Here is a 24494-nt window from a genome sequence, read left to right on the forward strand (position 1 = left end):
AAACAACAAATCCAAGTCTTTCACTCAGTACTGTATATGCCACCCCTAACTACAATAATAAAGATAGAATCAGTCACTTTAACAAAGCATCATGCAGAATTGATTGGCTTACTGCACCTTGAAGTGCTTGGACAGTCCGCTTGTGTCCTTTGCAAAAATGTTTTGCCGTCTCAGTTGTTGTGAGGACATGAAACTTTGCGGCAGTGCCATGTGCTTCTCATGTAACTCAATCCAACTACATGTTCAGCTGCCTGGTCCAGGGATGGCTGGAAATAGCGCCAGTGTCTAAATATACAATAAACGCGGGCGTGTGTATTTGCATTTTAACCAAGTAATTATTCTTGCTTTTTGTTGGGATACATGAATGCCAATGCCAAACTGTGGTTGTCTTACCGTGTATCATTGCATTGAAATCTGTTGGAGCATTTTTTCCTATATGATTGATATCATGAGTGGAGTTTTCTTTCTTTTGGTATTTTGCTTGATTAGCACAGATAGAAGAGGGCGTTTGCTCTGTTGTGGGATGAAACGCAGCGTTCCCTTTCAACTCAAAAGTATCAGACGAATTTTTGTAATGTGAAGTTTACAGTGCTAGCCTAATTATATTCATATTTGGCCCTATCACATCTTCTGACCAAATTATAAATGAATGTTCTGATACTTTCTAGTGTCGCTAGTTTGACATGATGCGTGATGAATTAAATATCCATTCATTGCACTAACAAGAGGAACTCTAAGGAGGAGACCCAACAGTGTCTATTTGTACTGTATATATTCAAAAGAAATAATTAACTATTATAGTCCCTTTTCTAAGTGATCTAAATAATAAATAAAATATTATTTCTGTCAGTTGGGTTGAGTAAACAGTTGAAGTTTCAATGTTGATAAATGTGAGTGTGACATACTGACTCTGTGGTCTGAGTTGTTCCGATTCCTGTGTAACTGACAGTTAATATCAAGACTGTTTTATTGTTCATGTTTCATTCAAGTGGATTACTGAGCGTGATTAGAAGAGTCACAGAGGAAGTTCTATCCTTCAAGTTCCCATGTCAGTGAAATACTGTACAACTGAGGACTTCCATTTCCTCTTCTGCTAGTGTTTGCTCATAAACTAGAGCGACGCATGCACTGATTGGGGAAGTGAATAAACACCACATTGTGGTGGTTTATTAGGTTGATATACCAAAATGAGTACGCAACTCACATTTTTGTTTACTCCATTATACAGCATAGTTACATTAGCAACAAAAGTGAGTGAAAATTTCTATTAGCCGTTTTTCATCCCTGCGACTAGTTGGTGTTACCATCTCAGGTGAATAAAATAAATCTGCTGCTATTGCTCTCTGAATCTTTCATACTGGTCCCTGGAATTTCAATGTGACAACTCACGGCAAAGAGATGTCTAAAGATATGAAAAAATAACAGCTGCGCTACAAAAACATGACCTGAAACTAGCCAAGATCATCAGAACCGCAATCTGTGGTCTGATAAGACCAAGATAAACTTAGCTGGTTCAGAGAGCATCAAGCTTGTGTGAGGAATGGAAGCACAAGCATGAAGTCAAGTGTGGTGATGTGGGTGTAACCCTAGAAAATCATATTTTCAATATGTAGCACTGATGTGAAGGGTCCCAAACTGAGGTTCTCGTTTCTAACGCAATCTGCAGCTTGCTGAGCGTCAATCCAATATCAATTCCGCAATTTTTGTGGCCTCTGCTCGCTACTTCCTCTTCTGTTCAGGGCAGAAATATAAAACAGGATACAGGAGTTCACTCTTAGTTGTGCTCCTCGGTCAAGAGCAACTGCGTATTGTCAGCGACATGGATGTGGCGGTGGGTGACCAATGCTTCTTACTTTTTTCTCCACAAAGGCACATTTATGTGGAGAGATTCAGGTTCAAATGGGTTGTTTTGTTTCCACATGGAAGGATTCTCTTGTAAATGGAAGCGTGCTAATAGTTCACCAGCTCCGTGAGGGGAAGCACCAGTATGAAGTGGAAAATGTTGTCAAGCAACAAAACCCAACAGGAGGAAAACTAGCCATAAGGTATTTGGAACATGAAGTCAGACAAATAAGTATTATTGAATTGATTAATATTAATGACTAATTAAAGATAATCTGACCCATTCAAGGGTGCTGAAAATTCCCATTTGTTTTTTTGTTTTTTTTTTTTGTAGGAGAGGAGACAAGCTGGTGCAGATAAATGGCAATGACCTGCAGGATCTAACCCCTGAGCAGCTGGCTCAGGCCATAGCGGAGGGTCAGCCAATGTTGGTGGGATGATGTTATTCATCAGCATTCTGTCCGTCTATCCGTCCGACTATCATTGGCAAAACAGGAAAGCCTTCTGCACTGTCATAAGTGCAGGCTCACATTTACAAAATAAATGTTACGTTTCTTCAACCAGTCCGATTCTAAATGGGCCTGACCGCAAAGTACTAACAATCATGTTTGAATTTTCACGCCCTCGAATTGACAATGCTGAGCTCTTATTTTTGTCATCAGACAGTGCACAAGTCAGGCAGGAAGAAGGAGCACAGTGAGCGGCTGTGCTCATCAGAAGATGCTCTCCACCCCGTCTCCAAGGAGGTCACCATATTTGAATTCAGCAAGGAAATGGTGCGAGAGGAAGACCTGCAGCAGAGTGACTTGAGGGGTGATAAAGAAGAAAATGGTGGACCTGAGGACCAACTTTGCCCAGCTGAGGATGGGCAGAACGAGTGGGAAAGCAACTTGCTTATTGTAACCATGACTGAAACGAACTTTTCCGTGTTGAGAGGGAGGGGCTGCGATGCCGGGAGCAGCTGCCGTGGATGTCATGGGACAGGATGTACCCTCAACGACATTGTCATGGTGGCAAAGTCCAGCACGGTAACGCTTGGTGAGTTTGTTTGTTTTGAAACAAAATAATATAGTCTCTTCAGGATTGATTCTCTATAAATAATAAAGTGCTGGTGATAGAAAGGCACTTTTCCCTTACAAATGAAGGTGACACCAGGTCAAAGCATCACACAACTGGCGATGTCCATGAGCTTCACTGACCGCAAAAAGTGTTCAAAAAAATAATACTAACATTGCAGTTATACACTAGTCACAAATAACTGAAATAATCCTCTTACAAGTGAAATTTCATGGAGGAAACTAGCTTTACAAGTGACCTGAATTTCACCGTCTCTATACCTTGAACTGGTCTATGTTTCATTACTAGCACAACTTGCAAGAAGTTAAATGGGGAATAAAAAAATCACAACAGATGCACAGAATGATTCATAAAAATTCCCACTTCTCTGGCTTTTTGTGACTCTTCCAATCTTTCCTTATATCTGTTGCAACTTATGGCTGAAACTCATAGTGCAGTGACTATACTTCCCTGACAAAATTCTTTTTGAGGCCTAGTTCTAGTGTCCACTCGTCCTCTTTCAATTTACAGTGGAAAACAATCATGGGCTGCCATGTTGTTGCCATCACTGGAATTTGATGCAAAATCAACTCAAAGCGCAAGAAAATTGTGTTATAAAACTGTACCCAAAAAATATCCGTGTGTGTGTGCGCAACCTCCATTATGTCTATCTTACCAATGAATTCAAAACAAATACAAATTTATTTTGCTTTGTTGTTTGACAGTTTCAAGAGGAGGGGGCACTTTCAAACTAATGAAGGCATTGAACACTGCAGTGGAGCATGTGGCCTCGCACAAATATCTCAAAAGCCTCTGCTCGGAGAAGACTCTATATGCTTCGCCTCAACCAGGTTTTTCATACAGTCCAACAGATTAGAAGAAATTACACTGTTGCTTTCTTTGTAAGGACAATTCTCTCCATGTTTTTATGTTCAGCGAAAATGACCATCTACCACTACAAATCAACTTGTTTGGACCCAAATTTTCCAGTGGTTTTGAACTTCACAGATTCTGACTGCTTTCTCAAATGCTTCAAGACAGAAGAGCAGGTGGTCCTGCAAGTGGAGGTATTGACAATGTCTCTTTTGGAATTGGGAAATTTCGACGGTAATTGATTAAGTTCACCTGTGTAATTGCACTTAGATACCAGTAGGTGGCACTAAAGCATTTATCTGTTTGACCAATGCTTTTGCGTGACCACATGAAACTACTCCCCTTGTTTTAACATAGTTTCTTAGGCCCAAGATATTACCAAAGCAGCATTTTTATGTTCTACATATGGCCTGAGTAGGAAAAAAAAATAGATACATTTTCCCGTGAATAACGTACTGTGATAGCAATTGCTGTACCACACACATGCGTTTAATAAAATGGGGCAACTTATCAAACCTACAAATGCAAAATGAAAACTGCTGCAAGGAACATTGAGCTCATGTGAACATAAAAATTCATGCGTAGTGAATGGCTAACTGACTGACAAGGCACTACAATGATTGTGTGACTTTTGGCTTAATTACACTCTCTAAAACCATTTTTTCATATTTTCTTTGTTTGTGTTTTAATATCTATAAAAGAAACAAATAATATAATTTCACTTCATCGTAATGGAGACAATGTGTTTCATAAACAGAAGGCCAGCCCAGTCTCAAAAACCTGCCTGTGTATATTTGATGGCCATTAGAGATGTATGCAATTTTTCAAATCCAAAAATTATTGAAAAACAAACAAATAAAAACAAAATCAGGAATAAATTGATGATAAAATTTTGGGGGGTTAGCTACTCAAAACAAAAATGAAAAGAAAGCAAAAAAAGATAATTGGCATGATACGCTTAAAACAAAATCAAGCACCGTAAATGCTGCATTCTTACCACGTTTGTTTTTGTAGGCAGTGGATAAGAAGAAGCTGAAAAGCATTTCAATGAATGATGAGAGCAAACTTTGTTTCGTCTTCTACATGACGTCGGACAGCACAAAGCAGCGCAAGTTTGAATCTGCACTCTACAGGGGATGGTACATCCAAATTACCACTTCAGCTTCAACAGACTCTGTACAAATGGCTAAGTCAGATGGACGGCAAGGAATTCAGTCATTCCTCTTCATCATTCAAACATAGAAAATCTGTCTTTTTTTGTGTCTGTCTATGTGTGCTTATAAAACCCAATTTTGTTGACATTTCATGAAAACACAATAGTGCTCTTTTCCTCTATACAAACACATTTTTACAATTTGTACATTGCATGGTATCATTTACCGTACGTTGATATTGCAATCAATATAATGAATTCAATTATATTATTATTTACATCATACACCTATTAACACTGATAAATAAACCTTAGCAATGCTATTGTGTACACAAAAGAAACAAAATATATTTAAATGTATGTGAGTTTTAGTGCTATATAAGTACATATTTTACAACACAGTCCAGTGCTGCATTATTAGTTTCACAAACACGACTCATAAAAAAATTGGGGAAATTGAACTTCCCCAAAAGCTGAATGTTCCTAACTTATAGAGTAGTTTAACAATCCATAATAAAATAACTGAAGGTGCAAAAATAAGTTTCTACCTGTGATACGATGTTGTTTCAAAGAGGCCTGGTGCTGAGCTCACATTAATTTTCATTCGAGGTGGGAAAAAAACCACACATCATTCTTCAGAGACCGGTTTGTTCATCACTACTCTCCTCATAAGCTCTGTTGGTCTGTCCGTTGGCCTCAGGCTCGTAGGGATTTTCCACCCCCGTGCTTTTCCGATTCCTGCAAGAGAACATGAACATAACGTGATGTGGTTGAAAGTGACGCGTGTGTCGAACGTCAAGGAACGTCAAGGAACGTCAAGGAACGTCAAGGAACGTCAAGGAACGTCAGCTTACTTCTTTTTGCGGTCTTTGATGCCAGAGATAATGAGGAAGAGTCCCATGAGCACCACCACTCCCATGATCACTCCAAACACCACCAGCCACACCTCCACCGGTTGCTCCACGGGAGGTGAAAGGGTTGCTGGGATACCGTCAAACTCCAGTGTGTGGTCGTCCAGTTGGAAAGCATCGTTGAGTCGGCCTCGGGATAGTCTGCCATTCACACAAGACATATCAGTCTCATATCTTCCAGGAGAGGACTTTTCAAATTGGATAAAAAATTACAGCAACGCACAACACTTATCTAAATGAAGTTCCTCAACTCATTTAAATATTTACTGATGCCAAGATTCCACTTTATGGTGGCAAACCTTTGAATAAAGTTCCTGCACTCAGTTCAACAACAAAATGACAGATGTTTTCGGCAGTGTCTAACTTAAGCTCCTCACCTCAACATAGTTCCTTGGCACCAACATGCACAAGATAAATATGCGGTGGTTGAATGTCCTCAAACTTTTCTATGACAGTCAAATTGATTGAGATGTACAAAGTTGTGCCTCACCGTATAGCTGCCTTCAAATCTTCCTTTGGCACATATACGGACGGATTCTTTGGATTGGTGACCACAATGTAGAAGGAAATCCTGGGCGTTTGTTTGTAAGTTATAACGTTCTCCGCTCTGCAGATGCAAAACGAGAGAAATGCTGTCACACGGCAGCAGTAAGAAGTTGAAAAGACGAGACAGAGTCAAGCATACTGACGTGAAGAGGAGGGTGCTGTTCTTTTGGCTGTAGTACTGTCTCAGAGCGTAGGCCACGCTGGCTTTGAACAGGTACTGCTCGTTGGCGTTCCAGGAATACTACAACATGAGATTTTAGTTGATTAACACTTCCCATGACATTTTTGTCAGGCCATTTTGCAACACATAATACTTACAGCTTCATCACCCATGGCCATTTTTAAACTGAGCCTCACTTTGATGGCATAATCAGAATCTGCAAACGGAGTCAATGAATACATGTTACTTGTCTTCTCGTTTGGATAAATGTGATTGTCAAAGCAATACAGCATTTTACACGGGCTCAGGGAAGTTATTTTCCCCAAAACATGGTGCATATGCTTTGGTTGTTGTTGCTCAATGACTTACATGGATCTACCGCTGCATCCCAGCCAACAACGCGGTTGTGTTTCATGTTGTCCTCCTTCAGCCACACGTAAAGTTTTTGGAAATAATCCAGCAGTGGTTTAGCATCCATCTTGATATCTCCAGATATTGTATGTAAAGCTCGGGTCCACGACTGGGACCGACCCAACTCTAACATGTTCCTGGCAAAACAATGATTGGTGATGACTGCTGAAAGGAAAACCCCGCCCACGACATAAGACAGCTACACAAACTAACAAGTTGTTCAGTAGTAGTTCCTAGAGTTGTGACGTCATGTTGCTGGTATAAAGAGGTGGATTAAATTGTTGAAGGGAGAAGTAGTAATGTTACCTGAGTTTGGCGCCTGCGACTGTTGAACCGGTGATGTCACATGAAGACAAGGCATCAGAGTGACCAGCAGCATCACAAAGGGCTTTTTGAAACTGGAACTGGTAGATGGTTCTTGTGAAGTACCTGTATGTTAAGACATCAACAAAACACAACGACGATTGTTGTTCAAGTTACACACATACATACAGTTTGGTTTTATGGATCTGTGTGTGTGTGTGTGTGTGCGTGCGTGTGTGTGTGTACATCTCACATCAGTTTGAAACCAACAATTTGTCCATTTTATTTTGTAATGTTTTGAATATAGAATCCCTATTTGCAAATCTAAATTTATTTTGACCTTCTCTTAACTATTGAATGTAAATGTCTGACAGTTCAAATGTTACCTGATGAAGGAATAGTCTCCAGAAACGTGGAACAGAGCAGCGGGGTCACAGTAAGTTTCATCTCTCGGCACGGGCTCCACCACACCGACGAGCTCTCTCCTGTTATGTTCGACAACACGGATTGGAGAAGATTCAACCATTGGGGATTTCTATTGTTTCCAATCTCTGCTTGTAAGAATGCAAATTGTCTGTCTGCCTACTTCATCGCCCACCAGCGCTCCATCCATTTATCCTCGGGGATGTTTCCTGCAAAGACCTGCCACCTCCACTCCTCCAGCATGTAGGTGAAAGGCAGAGTGGCTACAATAGTGAGCGCTTGCTTTAGAAGGAAGTTAATCTCTGTCTCTGTGGGAGTAAAATAAGAATGAAATTTTATGGATGTCGTTAAAATGACCTGTAGTGCTATTACTTTGCCACTTGATGGCAGTGTAAACAACTTTGATGGCCTGTTCCATGAGGCACAAACAGATGTGTGAGTTAGTTGATAAAAGAATAGCTGTAAATAAACAATAATAAATAATAAACAAGCACTGAATTGACAAATAAATAAATCAAAATGGCATCTGAGATACATTGTGACATGAAAAAGAAACAATAATCACAGGAGTGAAGGAAATACAGGGATAAATCCGTCACACTAAATTAATTCAATGTTTTTGTAGAACTTTCTTTTACCGTTATCATAGGTGAAGTTAGAAGGCAGGAGGCCAAGGCTCTGCAGGTGCTTGGGTGTGGCAGCAGATAGGGACATGATTTCCCCGACAGCCTCGTGGAAACCCTCGTTGGCGCCGTCTCTCAAGAGGTAGGGGAGGTTTCGGTAAGCCATCTGGTACTGGTTGTGGCCCATCTCATGGTGGACAGTCAGAAAGTTCTCCATGTTGACTTGAGTGCACATTTTGATCCTAAGGGCGGCATGAGAAGTGTCAATGTTAGCAGTTTTATTGAGGAATGAAAACATGTTATGATAGCATATCTGATATAGAGTAGCAATAAAACAGATTGCACCAATCTTTCTGATGAGTCATAGTCATAGAACTAACAAGAAATAAATGACGCTGGAAGTTGCCAGCAAACATCAAACACATGCAAGACTGAAGTAGGAAGGGTGAATTAAAACAACTTATAATGATTTGATAAGATATTCTTATTTACACATAAAGGGTAAATAAAAATTGTACCTTAATGTGCACTGAACGCTCTTAATTATTGTAGAAATTAATTAAGTGAAAGCAACATTTTTGTCATCACCCTTATTATATTTATTATAACCTGTTAGCCATGCTTTTAATTGTTGCTTTCGATTGTTCATCTTTGTTTATGATATAAGTGTGTGCGCACGTGCGTGGACATGTGTGTGTGTGTGTGTGTGTGTGTGTGTGTGTGTGTGTGTGTGTGTGCGTGACTGTGCTACCTAAAGTCTTCTCTGTTCCCCATGTCCCATGCTGTGGGATGGCAAACCACCTTGCGTCCATCCTCAGGTTTCACCAGCATTGAGTTGGTCCAAAAGTTGTCAAACATTTTGTACAGGCCCACCGACATAAAGAACTTCTCCGCCTCTTCGAATAGTCGCCGCTCAGTCCAGCCCTGAAATTCAAGATGATGTCTCATGAAAATTGATGGACACACACTTCCACGAGGTATTTGTGTACCCCTGTATTTGTGCACAAATATTTTTACAATTCTCTACACACAGATTGACCAATAGAAAGACTGAACAACAACAACAAAAAAAAAACAAGGATGGTTGCTGTCTTTTGTGGTATTACTTTATAAACAGAAACAATTGTACTGCACCTTTTCTACCATTGTTTTGCTGACATCAATCTCACCCTGGTAGGGCATTGACAGAGGATACAAGTTGGTCCAAAATCTTCCCCACATGTCACCTAGTAAAATCATGATACAAAACAGGAGCAAGAAATTTGGAAACTTCAGTGTTTCCGATTAGTTGATGTGAATGAAAATCTGCAAATTGATGACACGGTACCCAAGAGATGGGCTGGCAGAGGTCCTTTTTCATCAATGTAGCCTGTGTGGACTTTCATCAGCTTTGCCCTCACATAGGCATGAAGCTCCTTGTATAAGGGCAGGATCTGTGGAAAGACATCTTGCTGTTTGGACATACTGGCTCTCTTTCATATTGGAGATTCCACGAAAGACGTACCTGTTTATAGATGGAGCGTACATCTTCCATTAGCTGATCCCTGGTATAATCGTATGGACTTTCCTCATCAATAGTCTCATAGTTATATCTCCAGTAAGCTCCATAGTCCTCAAACCCTTCAGGTGCATGTGTTAGAAGAGAAAATGAAAAATGTCACAAAGTTAGTGAATGGAATTTTGCAAGCCTTTATGTCAATGATTTAAAGAATGGAAAAGACTGAGTGGGATCACCATTTAGTTTGGCAGCTTGGTTCTTTAGAAGCACATAGTCCTCGTAGAGTGGCCTCATCCTCTTGCCCACCTCTCTCCGCCATCCCTCCCACACATGCAGAAGCTCTGAGTAGTTGTGGCTGGTGGACATCACGTGTTCCAGTCCTGTCAAAAAGCAGTGAGCGTACCTAATTGCCCAAGAGTATCGACTACCCCTCCCATTCATTTTTGTTTGCCACTGCTGTCAAATGCTTGCTCATGTGCTTTTTAAGGAGTGTGGATGTGTTGACCTGCTCAGGGTGTAAAGTGCTTATACTTTGATAACTTCCGATTTGAACTGGCACTATACAAATACATTATATGGGCTTGACTAGGCAACTGAAAATAAAAGCCTGCCTGCAAGTGTGGCCATCCCAATAGAGCATTAAGCTTCTGTATCAATAAATGAAAATATTTTTCGCATGTTTTCAAAAAGTAATGTACATTTAAAAAAAAAAAATCAAGAACTGTGCACCTTGTGTGTGTTAATTATAAACTACCCCATTCCATAAGAACTTGTGGCTTATTAACAGCGTGTACCTGGCTCCAAAGTCTGACAGTTTAGCGGGTCGTCCATCATGCACACAGTTGCTGTGCTGTAGATTTTACTCATGTCACTCATGATCTTGCTCAGCTGCAGGCAGATTTGAAACAAAATGGCAACATGATGAGATTTTGAAAAGTGCAACATGCACGGGGGGCAGCTTTGGAATAGACGAAAGCGTTTAAACAAATGGAACTGAAGCAACAGTCTTACATGTGAAGCTTTATCCGGAGAGAGAGCACCAGCACCTTTGTCTTGTAGTGTGATGAGCTGTAATTTGATTTGAGGATCCTTGATTTCGTTAATGGGGAATGTCTGAGCCTGTTCTGACCTTTCAGTGTAGAACTTGCCCCAAATTTGACCCTGTTCTGACTGGACGCATAAAAACAACCACAGTAAGTATGTCATCAACACAATCTGGTTTGAAAATAAAAAGACAGCAAATTCTTACCAGTTTATCCGAGTTCTCCTTTGTGATGTTGGTGTTGTAGGCCCATGATGCCAGTGAGTACTGGTACATAAGCGCACTGGCTTCCTCATCAAATTTCCGCAGGAACTCCTTTGCCTGGTTCTCCACAAGCGACGAAGTAGAGAGAGAACACCAGCAAGCCAGCACACAAAGTACAATTTTTCCCGACATGCTGCGATCTAGTCACACTCACACACAATCACACTCTGACTAGGAAGGACACGTTCCTCTCTTATAAACTATCCATAATCTTCTGTACTGCCTTGGCCTTTGGACAGAGTCATAACGGAGAGTGTATCTGAGTTTTGGTTTACAGATAGCGTGCCTCACTCCAGTGGCGTCTGATAGAATACAGTGATTGAAAACAAAATGACAGACATCTTTCGGAAGTTGTGACATGAGTTTGGTTCGGTTTATGAATGAGCGTGTAGAAAAATTAACTACACTTAACATATGTACTGAATTAAAGATTAAGACAGCATTATGTATTGTATTTTGACAATCAGTATTACTGTATGATTTTGTTGGTGTCTTCCTTGTGTCTTATAAAAATCAATCACAGACATATTTGAAATAATAGTAAAAATCTACTCTATAGTTGCAATCATTTTACGCAAACATTTTTTTAGCCACTGAGAGGAAGAGAAAAGAAGTGAGCTATCAAATCAAACTTTTTCGCTGACCATACCTAAAATAAAACTCTTTTATTCCCCATATTTTTTCCAATGTTTTAATCCATAGTGGAGTGTGTCAATCAAACCAAAGCAGTCATGTTCCTTATGTCAGAAAGACAACCATATGAAAGTTTGTATTTTTTTAATGATTATTATTAAATTTCAATCTGAAAAGGTTGGTCTTTCTTTTACTTGAGTGTCTTATTTGATCTTCATGACCCTATGATGCCAAGAAACAGGAAACGATAGAACAGTGCACGTTTTTATCTGCTAACAGTCATAAAGAGCAAGTGCCCTATTAGGTCTTAAATGTCGATAAGAGAGCGGCAAAAGGTTATGCTGTACTGTAGTTTTCATGACCTGCACAAAACAATTACTTAACACTCGTTTCCCACCATTAAAAATGTAACAACGCAACAATAGTGTTGAGAAGCAGTCTTTTCTTTTTCTTAATATTTTGAGGTGCCATTGACTTAAGTTAATGTGGGGGTACTTTTAAAGAACTGCACTTGTTTTCATAAAACACACACAGTACTGATGTGTATAGAAATATTATTAGAATGAAACAGCGACCTCTCTTGCTTGTGGTTGGTGTTGCAATCTTAATTTAATGTTTCTTTCCGGTGAAGTTGGACAACAATCAAAATTAATGTAAAAATTAAAGCAAGTGAACGCTATAAAACACAAACATATTCATCTTCACGTACTAGGACAAGGTTTAACAGCCTTTGTTGAGCCAAAACATTTATTTTACATTCAAAAGTTACATCTCACCACACACTTGCACGCGTTAAAAAAAACTCTTCTGTAAGGCATTTTCCTTTTTCTGTTATTTAGTTCACAATCCTAGGAAAGCTATAGGAGCATATTGTTTTAATAGTGTGTACAGTTTATATTTTCCTAATATGAGCAGATGCAATCTAATCAAAAGGAAAATTATTCAGTTTTTTCCTTTATAGTGCCAAGTTATTGACTGTTTATTGTAATTACCTGAAAGTAAAAACTAATTTTTAGGTTTGTACTAAAGTACATTTCAGACTCTTTTGCTTTATTTGTTAATTAACTTATTTATGACTTTTTTTATTTTTATGGTTTTATGAAAATGCTAAAACAATCGTATGCAATTACATTATTAGGCTAAGAGTATGAGTATATATATATTTTTGCCACCTCTGCCTCACTGTCTAGAATGAATTGGCTGTCATTGGTGAATGAGGGGCTTGCAATGGTTTCCCGTCGACCGACTGTGCGTCAATTCTTCAAATTTGCCCCAACAGCAGATTTAGAGCAGACATCTCTATACGGACTGAGCCTGGTGGCTATATGGGAATCATGGTGAATGATCGAGACAACAGGCCGGCTTAGCGGCTGGGCCACACATTCAGCAAAATGTGCTCACTGCACATTGTTTGTCAGGCAGCCCCTCTCCAAGTGACTCAATACAGTAAACCGCATTACACGACATGTGTGCTTTAATCCAAGACCATCCAAATAGCTTGATTATTGGCCTGTGCTGCACATTAAAAACGCCTAATTAAACATTATGAAGGAGGATTAGGGCCACAGTGAAAACAAGAAAAAATGTTACAGAAAAAAAAGTTGAAAATTTGATATTGCTTGACATCATGCACTATTACAACAAACCTTCATCACAAAGTTGAGTTTAGGCTGACTACATCAGCCATGAAGCACGCAAAGCTATGATAGTGAGCAGTCAATGCAAGAACGATCAACATCCATTGGCACTGCCTGGATGAGCTTTATTTTGCAAATTTGAAAGGCGCAGTCCTCACTTCAGTTAGATCATTTATTTGCATTTATTTGCATGTGCTCACCGTGCTATGAGGTTTGAAGACTACATGCAACACTTCAGTATATCTGGCACAATACGCGATATCCAAATGTTCCTGGCACAGCCCCTCTTTGAAATTTTTGAACCCATTGTGGCCCACGTGTCAAATAATTTTGCCCACCCCTGGTATAGATAAAACAGGACACTATTTTTCATTTACCAGTCCAAGGCTGTAAAATAAGTAAATAAAACCAAGCACTGACACACACATGTAAAATCGCGAAACAGCGTGGCCGCGAAAGGTGAATGGCAATATAGCGAGGGAAAACTGTACATACAAATTGAAGAATGTCTTCCAAAGACTCTTGCTCACTTCCTGCCATCCCGTTAATACTGCTCACTCACAGCACATCGGGTCAGGTACAGAGAAGAATCAATGAAGATATCACTGGAAACGACCGCTTGCCCTGAAAATGAAAGAGAGATGTGTGTTAAGAAACATAAATGTTACGAAGTGTTTATTTGCATTTCCGGACAATCTTTTATTTTGAAAATCATTGCCGAGTGTTACTGACGCTCGATTGTCTGCCTTGACGGTGCGCGGAGGCGAGCCCGTCCGTGATCGCAGAGGCGACACGCATCTTCCTCCTCTTCCTCACACCACTGACCTGAGCCCCTGCGCTTAGCCGTGTCCTGACTGCATGTGAGTGTGCATGTGTGTGCGTGCGCGTGTGTGAGCGAGTGTGAGTGATGCCCATAGTAGGCCAGCAGAAGGAGCAGCAGCAGCAGCAGCGGCGGCGGCGGCGGCAGCATGGAGGATCTCAAGGAGAACTTTGGATTGCCGCTCGGGAATAACGCGCGGTCGACCTGAACCTCGTCAGGCTGCACGTTTTGGATATATTTGTTTGGATGGTGTCCTTCTTTCCACCTTTTCTAGACGCTGGGAATTTACGTTTGCTTTCCAAGTCTCATTTGGGGCGTGCGAAATGCCTTTCGCCAAAAGGATCGTGGAGCCGCCGCTTCTTTGCAGGCACCAGATCCCAAACGATGAAGGTCTGATCTTTGAGGACCTGTGCGCCATCACCAATGTGGTTCTGTCCCGGACCTTGCGACAGCTATCCGACCTGGCCCGGCACGCCTGCTCCTTGTTCCAAGAGCTGGAGAACGACATCGTCAGCACCAACCGGCGGGTCTGGGGGCTCCAGAACAAAATAGGCCGGATCCAACAGAATGCCAGTGCCCTGGACCCCAAAAAGGAGGCAGTGCGTAAGTAGAAGCGGATGACGCCCCCACCCTTCCCAAAATATGAATCCACTTGAGCCATGTGTTATTTAAACACTCATTTAATCACGCACATATGTGTGCGTTCATGCTTCGAAGAAGGGTGCCCACCCATATATAATTTCAGACACGCACAAACGTGTCACACGCGCATTTTTACTCATTTGCGCTTTCACGTCAGTCCCGTGTTGACTCTTGCGTCCAGACTGAAAGAGCGTGAAAATTTGCGCGCGCGTGTATGCATGTGCGTGAAGCCTGGCGGGCGCGTGTGTGAGGGGCGTGTGTTGGCGCTGCATTGGTCCCGCATCGCTGTTCCGTTACTGCGGGTTGCGCACACCAACGCGCACACACACACGCCCTATATGCATGCATGTTGCGTTTATCTATGAAGAACGCCACGTTATCTTTCGAGTCGACTATTTTAAAATATGTGTGCGCGTCAGCCCCTCACGCGCGCTCCATTCCCACCCTTTTTCACATGCAGCGGCACCATCCCAGCATCAATAATGAGTCCAGTTGACCATGTTGCAGCAGTGTGTCCCTAGACAGGGGCCGATGGTCGTGACAAGGGTGTGCGAGGGATGCGGCCGTGCACGAATTCATATGCACGGGCAGCACAAGCAAGCTCGACTGGCACCAACAAAAGACTACATTCGTGTAACAACAGCTACATATTATTTATGTCCTCTGCAGCAGCTACAGCAAGCAAGGCCTTGCTCATTTTATTCTGCTTGCCTAAACCATCACAATTAAAACGGTGTGGACAAAATTATTACTTTTAGCATTTGTCAGCAATAAAAATACCCCATATGTCATTCTTCAAGCTTAAAAAAAAATCGTGACTTTTCTTAAAGTGACTTATAATACACAAAAATGAACATTTTGTATTGCAAAGTTTGCGTGCACCGAGCCTGTTGCGGGTTATATTAACTCCTAAAATGGATTTTTAATTTACCAGTGTGTCATATCAGTAAAAAAACGGATGGGATGCCAAGAATGTGTGTCTATGGAGCAATGGAAAGAGACGGAATCAAACAATTCAGAGAACTGTTACCATCTTATGTGCAAAAGCTCCTGCAGAAAAACATGGCCCCGAAGGGTCATGGGGGAATCTCAAAAAAGTACAACGGCACAAATATGATCATATGAAGTAAGTTCAATATAAATTATCTAGCAGTTAATTTTTTTTTGTGCTATCGACAATCAAGAATGCTAATTTAATCTGGGATTTCTTACACTCTTACAAAAGGACAAGCACTACAAAAAAAATGATGAATGGATAGATGGGTGTACCCAAAAAGTTGCTTTACTTAAGATTGCAATGGTATGATTGACCTGAGAACAATCTGCAAGGTAGCCAACATTAAAATCCCAAGTACAGGTACAAACATAACATTTAAACATGGGAAAATACTTAACAAGTTTTCACACACCACAAAAATGTAATCACAATTTCAGTCTAGAATTTTGAGCTGTACTCGAGGACATATTGATTTACCACATCCAATGTCTTAATAGCCTGTCTGATATTCCAAATGGTTGATTAATCCTTAATCAATGTTTCAAGGGAAAGCCAACGTGTATTTTTCTTTTTCCAGACAGGGTCATTTCCAGTTTATGTAAAGTATGACGAATTCTGCTGTTATACTGTTTTGAAATTCCTCCATGAATTTAAAAAAGAGCAACAGGTGCACTATTCGGCATGAATTTGCTGATAACTTGGATTTATTTACACATTCTCGTAAATCACTATTTTTCAATATTATCATCTTGCTGTATGGGGCAGTTAAGGAAAAGTCAAATTTAACCTAAAGAATATATGTATAAATGTTCAACATCATTTTTCTTTTTCCAGACTGATGATATTATCGACTTAAGTCGTCACAAAATTGAGCATTAATATTACCCAGTACCTTTACTATATATAATTTCAATTAAGAAAATGAAAGATAATTGTGAAGACGACCTTTATTTCTGTCTGACGCATAAGATGATTTGCCAATGTGTTACACCACTCACTGTTGTACAGCACCAACTACTGGTGAGGAGGACTATCCTGACATAAAAAATGCCTTCAGTATCTGATATCGGCAGGCGCTACCAATTCCCAATACCTTGAAATACGACCAGACACAGATCGGTATCAACCCATCCCTCATTAAAACCAATATCTCTTTTCATGATAACAAAAAATAGAGAAAAAGTAAACAAAAGTCCACAAAGTGGGAAAATATTCAATGATTGTCTGGGACTTCAAATTGGCTGCATGGACGGTTTGTGTTTTCTTTGCCAACTCTCATACTTGGAATTTCACCAAACAATTGGTATTTTTTTTTCTTTTTTAATACAAGGGTCATTATCTTTGCTGTCATAATGAAAAGACAGAAATCACGCTGAGGAAATTGATATTTTTGCGCAAACAGTCACATTCAGTACCCATTGCAACATCGTCTCCTCACTTCTTTGTTGAGCCACTCAACACAGAAGATAGTCAATATGGTGCAAACTGGGATTGATCCTGGAGTTGGCGGTGGGCAGATGGCTGATATTGCAGGAAAAACAATGTGTCGTGTGCACCACTCATCTCTTGTTATGAGCAGTCAGTAAAATCCATTAGACGTTACTAATAACACAATGAGTCCAGCCAAGGGCAACCTAATGGAACTTTTTAGGGAAAACACTTCGGTTCACATTACACTAAGGTAATGTCAAATTTTACCACAGAGTACTATGCACTTATTTTTGAGGTGAACATCAATCCAGTGCAACCGTTGACCTATTTCGTATTCAATTTATGTGAATATTCACTTTACATGTCAATTCATGAGTCATGTGCGGCTCTAAATTTTCTACCTGTGCCACTAAAATTTCAGGTTTGGGGCCACTGTGCTCACTTAAAAAAAAAGAAAAATGGAGTAGGACAACCTTGGCATTCTGTACATTTCATTTTTAAAACCTGACACATGGAGACGACTTCAAAGAAGTTTAAGCCTCCACTCATAATCATCACCTGCTTTTTAGGATATCGTCCTATCAAATAAATCAGAAGCCCTCAGGAGATAAAGATGCTGCATTTTCCCAAAGCCTGGGGGAAATACTGAGTTGTTGCAAAAATGTCACATCAAACAGGCACGTTTCAGATTAATGATGACTCACAGGAATGCGCAATGTCCCAAGAGCTACTGTGGACCCTGAGAGGATTGTCAAGTTTTGTGTTGCTTTTGAACGCCTTTTAGCTAATTTCTATCATTTAATGTCGACACACTGACAGGATGCTATATGGGAAACGTAGTAGCTTAGCGTTTTTCTTCTCTTACAGCATATACCGTTTTTTTCCAGACTATAAGTCGCTCCGGAGTACAAGTCGCACCAGCCATAAAATGCATAATAAAGAAGGAAAAGACATATATAAATCGCACTGGAGTATAAGTCACATTTTAGGTTGGAAATTTATTTGTTAAATCCAACACCAAGAACAGACATGTCATCTTGAAAGGCAATTTTAAATAAAAATAGAAGAGGCAACAACAGGCTGAAGGTACGGTATGCTAACATTACATAAACACACAAACAAGGAACTGAGAATTTGCCTGACGAAACATTAAGAGTTATTCAAATAACTATAACATAATTAACATGCTAACAAGTTAACCAAACCATCCGTGTCACTCCAAATCACTAAAGCGCCCTCTTGCGGTTTAGTGTGAAAATAACATGTAAAATGATATAATAATGTGTTAATAATTTCATACACAAGTTGCACCCCCGGCCATAAAATGAAAAAAAAAAAAAAACTGACTTATAGTCCAGAAAATACGGTAGTTAAAAATACATAGTGAGAAAGTGTCCTATATCATTGTATTTTATTTTTTGACAAGCAAATGTTAGAGTTGAAGTCAGAAAGTTTGTAGTTGCCTATAGATGCTGCAAGATGGTGGCCAATTGCTTTTTTCCTATTAGATGATGTGATGGCTTAACTAAATGAAGCATCTCCCCTCACTCCAACATAGTTCCTCCAACTCAAGATGCCACAAGACGGCGCCGAAGTAATACAGAACACAAAAATGAATAACATTGGCTTTACCTATACTCAAACGAAAGAAAAATAAATCATGCTTTTCATCAAATTGAAATGATTGTACTCTATAACTACGGGGCTAGGAAATGGTAGACTACCAGTAGATATCTGAGCACTGAAAATCAGAAGAGATTTTGGGATATTGATCTCGTAGCGGCTAGATTGTACTCTGCTCTTTTGTATGGATGCTCTAAAAGCAAACTTGACTGCATGGCCAGCAGGGGACTGCTCCATATCTCTAGTCTGCATAGTAACAGAAGAGAGAGAGATGTGTGCTTTAACCTTTCCGCTGAGTCAATCACTCTGTCACTCTCTCCCTGGGCCCGCATTTGAACTTGTTGATGTTGTTGTTGCACAGCTAGAAAGATCATACGGGGAAAGGTTCTCTCAGAAATCATACTATATACGTATATATAAAAGAAACGAAAGTCATTGTAGGGGGAAGAAATAATTTGCTGAAAATTCATAGATTTACATTATTAGGGCGGCCGTAACTCAGAGCTCTGGTCATTAATTCTTCATTGAACCCATATTTTTAGGGAGGTGGCAGTACTTGAAGAAAACTGACACAACTAAGAAGTGGCAAGTAAAAAGGCAGAAACTTGTGTAAAAGTAGAAATATTGAATTAGAAATCTTGCTAATTGTGCAGCATTTCTAAATTATCTCAGCTGTTATGGTCCCTCCACAACTGAAAGGCAGCTTCTATGCACACTTGCTTTGTCCTAGGATGTCCATTTCTTTCTTTTTAACTGTGATTGCTACCCGAGGGTCGATATTCCGCCACAGTATCAGCAAAGCCCCTCAAGCACATCATTGTCGTTAATACTCCCACTCACTGCTGTCCCCTTCCCTGAAACATTTCCACCTTCTGAGCCCCCAAGATCTCATCCAATAAGTCAGTCAACATCTTAGCTGTGGTTGACGTTACCTCACTCTATTTACAGTACGTCTTGTTTTTCATCAGGTCGTCATTCACTAATGCTAAAAAAATAAATACAACGGTACTGATTTTTTCAGTGTTTCCAGAACCCTACTACCAATTTCTCACTGTAGCTGGTTTGACGAAAATGTGAAAATCATGCATTCTTGCCAACCCCCAAGTGTTGGCCTCCATGCATTGCTAACGTGTGTCCATTCTCCTCCTCCTCTATCTATACCTCGTATTCCTCACTGCCCTACTTTCCCCATCAGCAGCAGCATGGAGAGACATGTGCCTCTTGACAGCATATTTAATGTTTAATGCACTTTGATTTCCACCCAGACACAAGCAGGAGAGGAGAAAGTTTGATAACACTATGAAAGAGTGAGACATAAGAGAAATACGTGGCGCTTGTGCTCTGAACAGGGAGAATATGAGAAGAGCGGTTTTGAATGAAACCTGCTGCTGAAAATATTCACCATTGATTCAAACATTAATAAACAAACAAGGAGGTTCCATTAAGAAAAGCAGCTTTCATCTTTGAATAACTGCCATCCGTCCGTCCGTTCGTCCATCCATCCATCCATCCATCCATCCAGTCACCCATCCATCTTTTTTAAATGCTGTCTGACAATATTACTTGACTCTGTTGACACTCAAATGACTCCACTCAGACAAGCTACTTCAAGAGTCTGCCAGAGGCTCCTGGTCACAACTACGCTCACAGAGCTGGACCATACCACCCTCTAACATGGTTTGTGCGATCGTATCTGCTGATCTGAGAGATCATGATGAATATTTTGTTCACGAGAGACCTTTGCATCAATGATATGTAGAGATTTAAGAGTAACAAATTTACTTCTCTTACAGCGAGCCATTGGGCTAAAAGAGACTATTCACTCGTGTGGGCACTCAGCCAATCAAAGGCACAATGTGACTCTAATCTGTGTGCGCACAGGGTGAGTCGCTTTAATTGAAATGCATAGGCCGTTAGTAGATAGTTGGGGATGCGCACATTTTTATCGTGTCATTACATTAACATAGCACATAGACGGTTTTATGAGCAAGGGCAAATTTTAAGCGCAAACCCACAATGACATTTTCTCCATCAGTCTGTAGCCTGGAGGGCAAAACAAAGAGAAAGAAATTGAGTTCAGACTAAAAACACCATTTTAATATTTTCTATTTTTTCAATTTAGATTTGAAAATATCTTTTCGGGAAGCATGAAACATCCGCAGCCTCAAAAAGATTTTTTTAAATAAGGAAAGGATAGCATTGTAAATATAAATACACCAACATAGCATAACATAACAAAATAGAATGCAAGGGGGAAAAAAAGTTTTATCAAATGGAATTAAGCTGAAAGTCAAACACAGTCAACACATTGAACTCTGTGACCTTCTCCTCGACTTTCGTGTTATGATTGGAACTGCTACTTTAAGTGCTCCTGTCTGTGTCCCTGTTGTGGCTTGCAATAAAACATGCATGCAAGACTTATTGGTCTGTATATTGCTGCATGTGTTCGGATGGATGGCTGCAATGGCTTCCTTTTGCTCGCCTGTTAGTTGATTAAAGGCCCTTTTCATGTGGCATAACACTCAACACAAACATCATCTCAATGTTGATGTCTGTTAATTGGTTGTGTCTAATAGTTAAGTACAGAATCTAATCAGTAGAGGTCAGCAAAATAAGACATTTTTTGGTCTGTTTTTCGTATCTATTACCCCTTCTCATTATGCATCAGTTGTACCAAAAAAAAAAAATCGGACTGACAAATAGTTGAAGCAACCACACTGTGCTTTTTTGGAGAACTGTGCTAGCGAGAGAATCTAATTCGTCTTCCTTCATAATTATCTCGCAAACAGAGTAAGAAAGGGCACAATATTTTTTCACACGTTTTAATGCGTTTTACTGAGTTTCCGTGTGTTTAAAGCATTTTATAGGGTCAAAACTACCCTCCCAAAATGTTTTTTTTTATGGTCTCTCTATATCGCTGAATTCCACCAATCACTGGAGGGCTTGGAAGGAATCCCCTTCAATAACCAAAGATTGACTGTCTGACTATATCAATGTGCCCCCATTTATTTTCATATGCATGTATTTGTGTCATGCGCCAATGGCATGTTAAACTCATTTATGTCTGTCGACTCCGCAAAATGCTGGCTTTAAACCAAAACGATGACGTCAGTGACCTCTGTGGGTGGGTGGTAGTTTGTGAGTGTCTTCGCCACGAGTGGACAGCTCCCAAATCCCGAGGCTCTGATGCGTAAGCGTACCGTGATTCCATGAGGATACATGAGTAACATTTCCTCCAGCTTGATATTACATAACAGTGGACTTTTATTGACAAGTGTTAGTGCTCAGCGCTTGAGTACGATGCTTGGGAGCTTATTAACTCTGTCAAGAATGTAAATTGGGCATTTACTGGCAGCAAACATTGTTCCTTAGCAAATTAGTTCCCTCTGTAACAAGGTCAGACAATTTCATTTGAATTTAAATTATTCAACCACCTGAAAATGTGTCAATTTTGATATGCGAAGGTTCTCTTAAAAACACAAAAGCACATTTACCACAAATGGATTGTACACTATAACCGGTTATTATTTTGAGGAAACTATTGAAGAATTCTGTCATGGGCCTTTTCAGGCCAATCACGGGTTTACATGCACCTCATACTGTCAGATTCCACCCTGATGCAAATGGTATCAAGTAACTGACCTTAGAAAGCACAGACTCCCACTTCCTCTAGTTTGTCGTTACATCGCCATCTATGGAGCTTCATGCTTTTTAAGGAAGATTACAAATCCAAACACCTATGGGTTACCTCAAGACTCTTCAACTAAAATCAAACAAATACAAACTCAAGTAGTTTTACCATATTCCAATCCAACCCTAAAACATTATTCCCATGATAACTTGTCCCTGGCAGGCCTCCATGGGGAGCTCCACTTAGGAGAGATGAGTTTCCACGTAATCCCACAGAGAGAGGCAAAACTCTGAATGTCCCTGTTTCTGTCCGGTACAAAATAGAAAATGTGTTTTTATGCTGTTTTAGTAGATCTGACACAGTTATTGACCCTTGATATCAATGCACTTGTATGCGCTTTGTTCGCATCATAGAATGACTATTTCTTACTAGCTATGCTTTTTACTTGAGAGCCTCCAACTAATCGTTCACTAATAAGATTTGATTGCTAGTACACAATCAAACTGGGCTAAAGTGGTACTAGCAGTTGGAAAAATATTACAGTCCTAATAAGATGCCGCCCGATAGCCATTTTACTAGAATACTGAATCGTACTACTCGTGAGGACCACGAGTGGACCTAAGCTCAATAGAAATGCTCAATCGCCTTCCCGTAAACGTGTACGTTGAAGTTACGTATGGTACTGTACAGCCTACACATGAAATTAAAGGTCGTTGTATACTTCAGCAAAGCGTTCAAACAGATGGAGAGTGAAAATCTTTGTCTGCTCTTGTTTTAACGGGTGAGCTGCTCTAGAAGACTTCCTCAGAAACAGATTGGCTTTGTAAGATCCTTAGCATGCTGCAAAGAGGAGCTGTCCTAATTGGACTAAGAGTTGGGTTTTGCACAACAAAACACGCGCGCCACACGCTACAGCTGCATGCGTCTGTGCTTGGGTGAGAGAACATCCTGATCGCTTTTCAGTCGCGTCGGAACACAGAATAGAACACAAACAACCACGCTTCTTCCAAAACTGCTACAAAATCCCATTAAAAGCTATTGCTGTGGGTTTCAGATCATGCGATTTACTAAGGCAGGGTAAATTAATCCAATTTGAAAGAGGATAGTCCATCAGTGAGGACAAAAAAGACTTTACTTATAAGCTATATATCTGTCACTATCCATTCAGTCAAATGCTACAAATGCTGACCACTTTCCACACAAATCTTAACATCCAAAAACAGGCTTCTTCTCCCCTTAGCAATCCAGTTCTCTGAAAATTTTCTTTACGGAGGAAAATGGCAAAAAAAAGTATGTGGAGGTCCACTTCATGCTAACTGCATGCACATATGCACGCATGGTCCTGCATGATGAGTACCTCTGGATGACAGGCCAGAGATGTGCGAGCCAAACGCTTCGGGCGATCACAGCTGTTCCAGCGAAGGGAAAAGAGTATCGGGAAGAAAGTGCCGTATCGCCATCTTTTCTCTGTCCTGCACTTTTGTTTGCTGAACAGCTGTCAATTTTAGCCTCGCGCTCGTATTTTTCCAACGCCGGCACAAGTAGTGTGAAGTTAAACAGTGTGGAAGTGTTTCAAACTGCGACATAAGGAAGAGGATACGTTCCACAACCAGCGTGATAGATTAAAATCAGACCATTCCCACTCACTTTGAAGACATTTCAAGACTCTCTGTCAAGAAAAGACTATGGAATTATAGCATTTTGAGAAAAAGAAAAAATGATTCACTCACTTCCACAGTTCTCCAAATGAGATGCAAAGTGTGCTTGCTCACTCCCAGTTGAAGTTTACTCGAAAGAGAATTCAACTGTGCATATTTAAACAACAAAGTGTTCAACAGAGGTCCACTTGCTTAATGGTAACATGTAATTTAAAAACGCCATAGACCAGCAAACGGAAATTAGTGTTGATGTTAGTTACGTTAATTATAATCCTTGGAAAAACACGTACGGAGCCGCAACACAGCAGAGCATGCAA

The 24494-nt window shown here is 40.3% G+C and overlaps 3 protein-coding genes across 12 annotated transcripts in view; 2 read left to right on the top strand and 1 right to left on the bottom strand.

Annotated features, from left to right (window-relative positions):
- The first annotated feature begins 1714 nt into the window (after positions 1-1714).
- Positions 1715-5458, top strand: LOC148400452 (uncharacterized). The gene is made up of 7 exons (XM_088371038.1): positions 1715-1831; positions 1927-2045; positions 2177-2273; positions 2505-2880; positions 3624-3749; positions 3835-3965; positions 4786-5458. Exons 1-7 carry the CDS (start codon positions 1820-1822, stop codon positions 5011-5013), a joined length of 1089 nt encoding a protein of 362 aa, XP_088227164.1. The 5' UTR covers positions 1715-1819; the 3' UTR covers positions 5014-5458.
- Positions 4239-24494, bottom strand: part of ace2 (angiotensin converting enzyme 2) — a 31242-nt gene continuing 10986 nt past the window's right edge. For 3 of the 7 annotated variants that reach the window (XM_088371034.1, XM_088371031.1, XM_088371035.1), the window contains 18 exons: positions 11049-13999; positions 10811-10969; positions 10594-10687; positions 10036-10179; positions 9806-9921; positions 9629-9734; positions 9436-9527; positions 9053-9225; positions 8317-8543; positions 7842-7986; positions 7642-7740; positions 7259-7381; positions 6911-7089; positions 6700-6758; positions 6525-6622; positions 6326-6442; positions 5779-5976; positions 4239-5662 (listed from right to left, as the gene is read on the bottom strand). In XM_088371034.1, coding sequence (XP_088227160.1) covers positions 5560-5662; positions 5779-5976; positions 6326-6442; positions 6525-6622; positions 6700-6758; positions 6911-7089; positions 7259-7381; positions 7642-7740; positions 7842-7986; positions 8317-8543; positions 9053-9225; positions 9436-9527; positions 9629-9734; positions 9806-9921; positions 10036-10179; positions 10594-10687; positions 10811-10969; positions 11049-11237 — 2421 coding nt within the window. In that variant the 5' untranslated portion in view covers positions 11238-13999 and the 3' untranslated portion in view covers positions 4239-5559. Of the gene's footprint in view, positions 5663-5778; positions 5977-6325; positions 6443-6524; positions 6623-6699; positions 6759-6910; positions 7090-7258; positions 7382-7641; positions 7741-7841; positions 7987-8316; positions 8544-9052; positions 9226-9435; positions 9528-9628; positions 9735-9805; positions 9922-10035; positions 10180-10593; positions 10688-10810; positions 10970-11048; positions 14000-14107; positions 14774-24494 lie in introns of all 7 variants that reach the window. The other 4 variants (XM_088371037.1, XM_088371036.1, XM_088371033.1 and 1 more) reach the window with 2 other exon arrangements.
- The window catches only part of nhsb (Nance-Horan syndrome b (congenital cataracts and dental anomalies)), a 36944-nt gene continuing 26589 nt past the window's right edge, over positions 14140-24494 (top strand). For all 4 annotated transcript variants that reach the window (XM_088371025.1, XM_088371027.1, XM_088371026.1 and 1 more), the window contains exon 1: positions 14140-14798. In XM_088371025.1, coding sequence (XP_088227151.1) covers positions 14519-14798 — 280 coding nt within the window. In that variant the 5' untranslated portion in view covers positions 14140-14518. The remainder of the gene's footprint in view (positions 14799-24494) is intronic.

Source organism: Syngnathus floridae, chromosome 3 (genome assembly GCF_059516105.1).
Source record: "Syngnathus floridae isolate MCC-2025c chromosome 3, RoL_Sflo_1.0, whole genome shotgun sequence".
Lineage (NCBI taxonomy): Eukaryota > Metazoa > Chordata > Actinopteri > Syngnathiformes > Syngnathidae > Syngnathus > Syngnathus floridae.

Coding starts and splice junctions, on each gene's coding strand:
- LOC148400452 (XM_088371038.1), top strand. Junction 2,274..2,504: donor CGGAGGGTCAGCCAATGTTG/GTGGGATGATGT, acceptor TTTTGTCATCAG/ACAGTGCACAAGTCAGGCAG. Junction 2,881..3,623: donor GTCCAGCACGGTAACGCTTG/GTGAGTTTGTTT, acceptor GTTGTTTGACAG/TTTCAAGAGGAGGGGGCACT.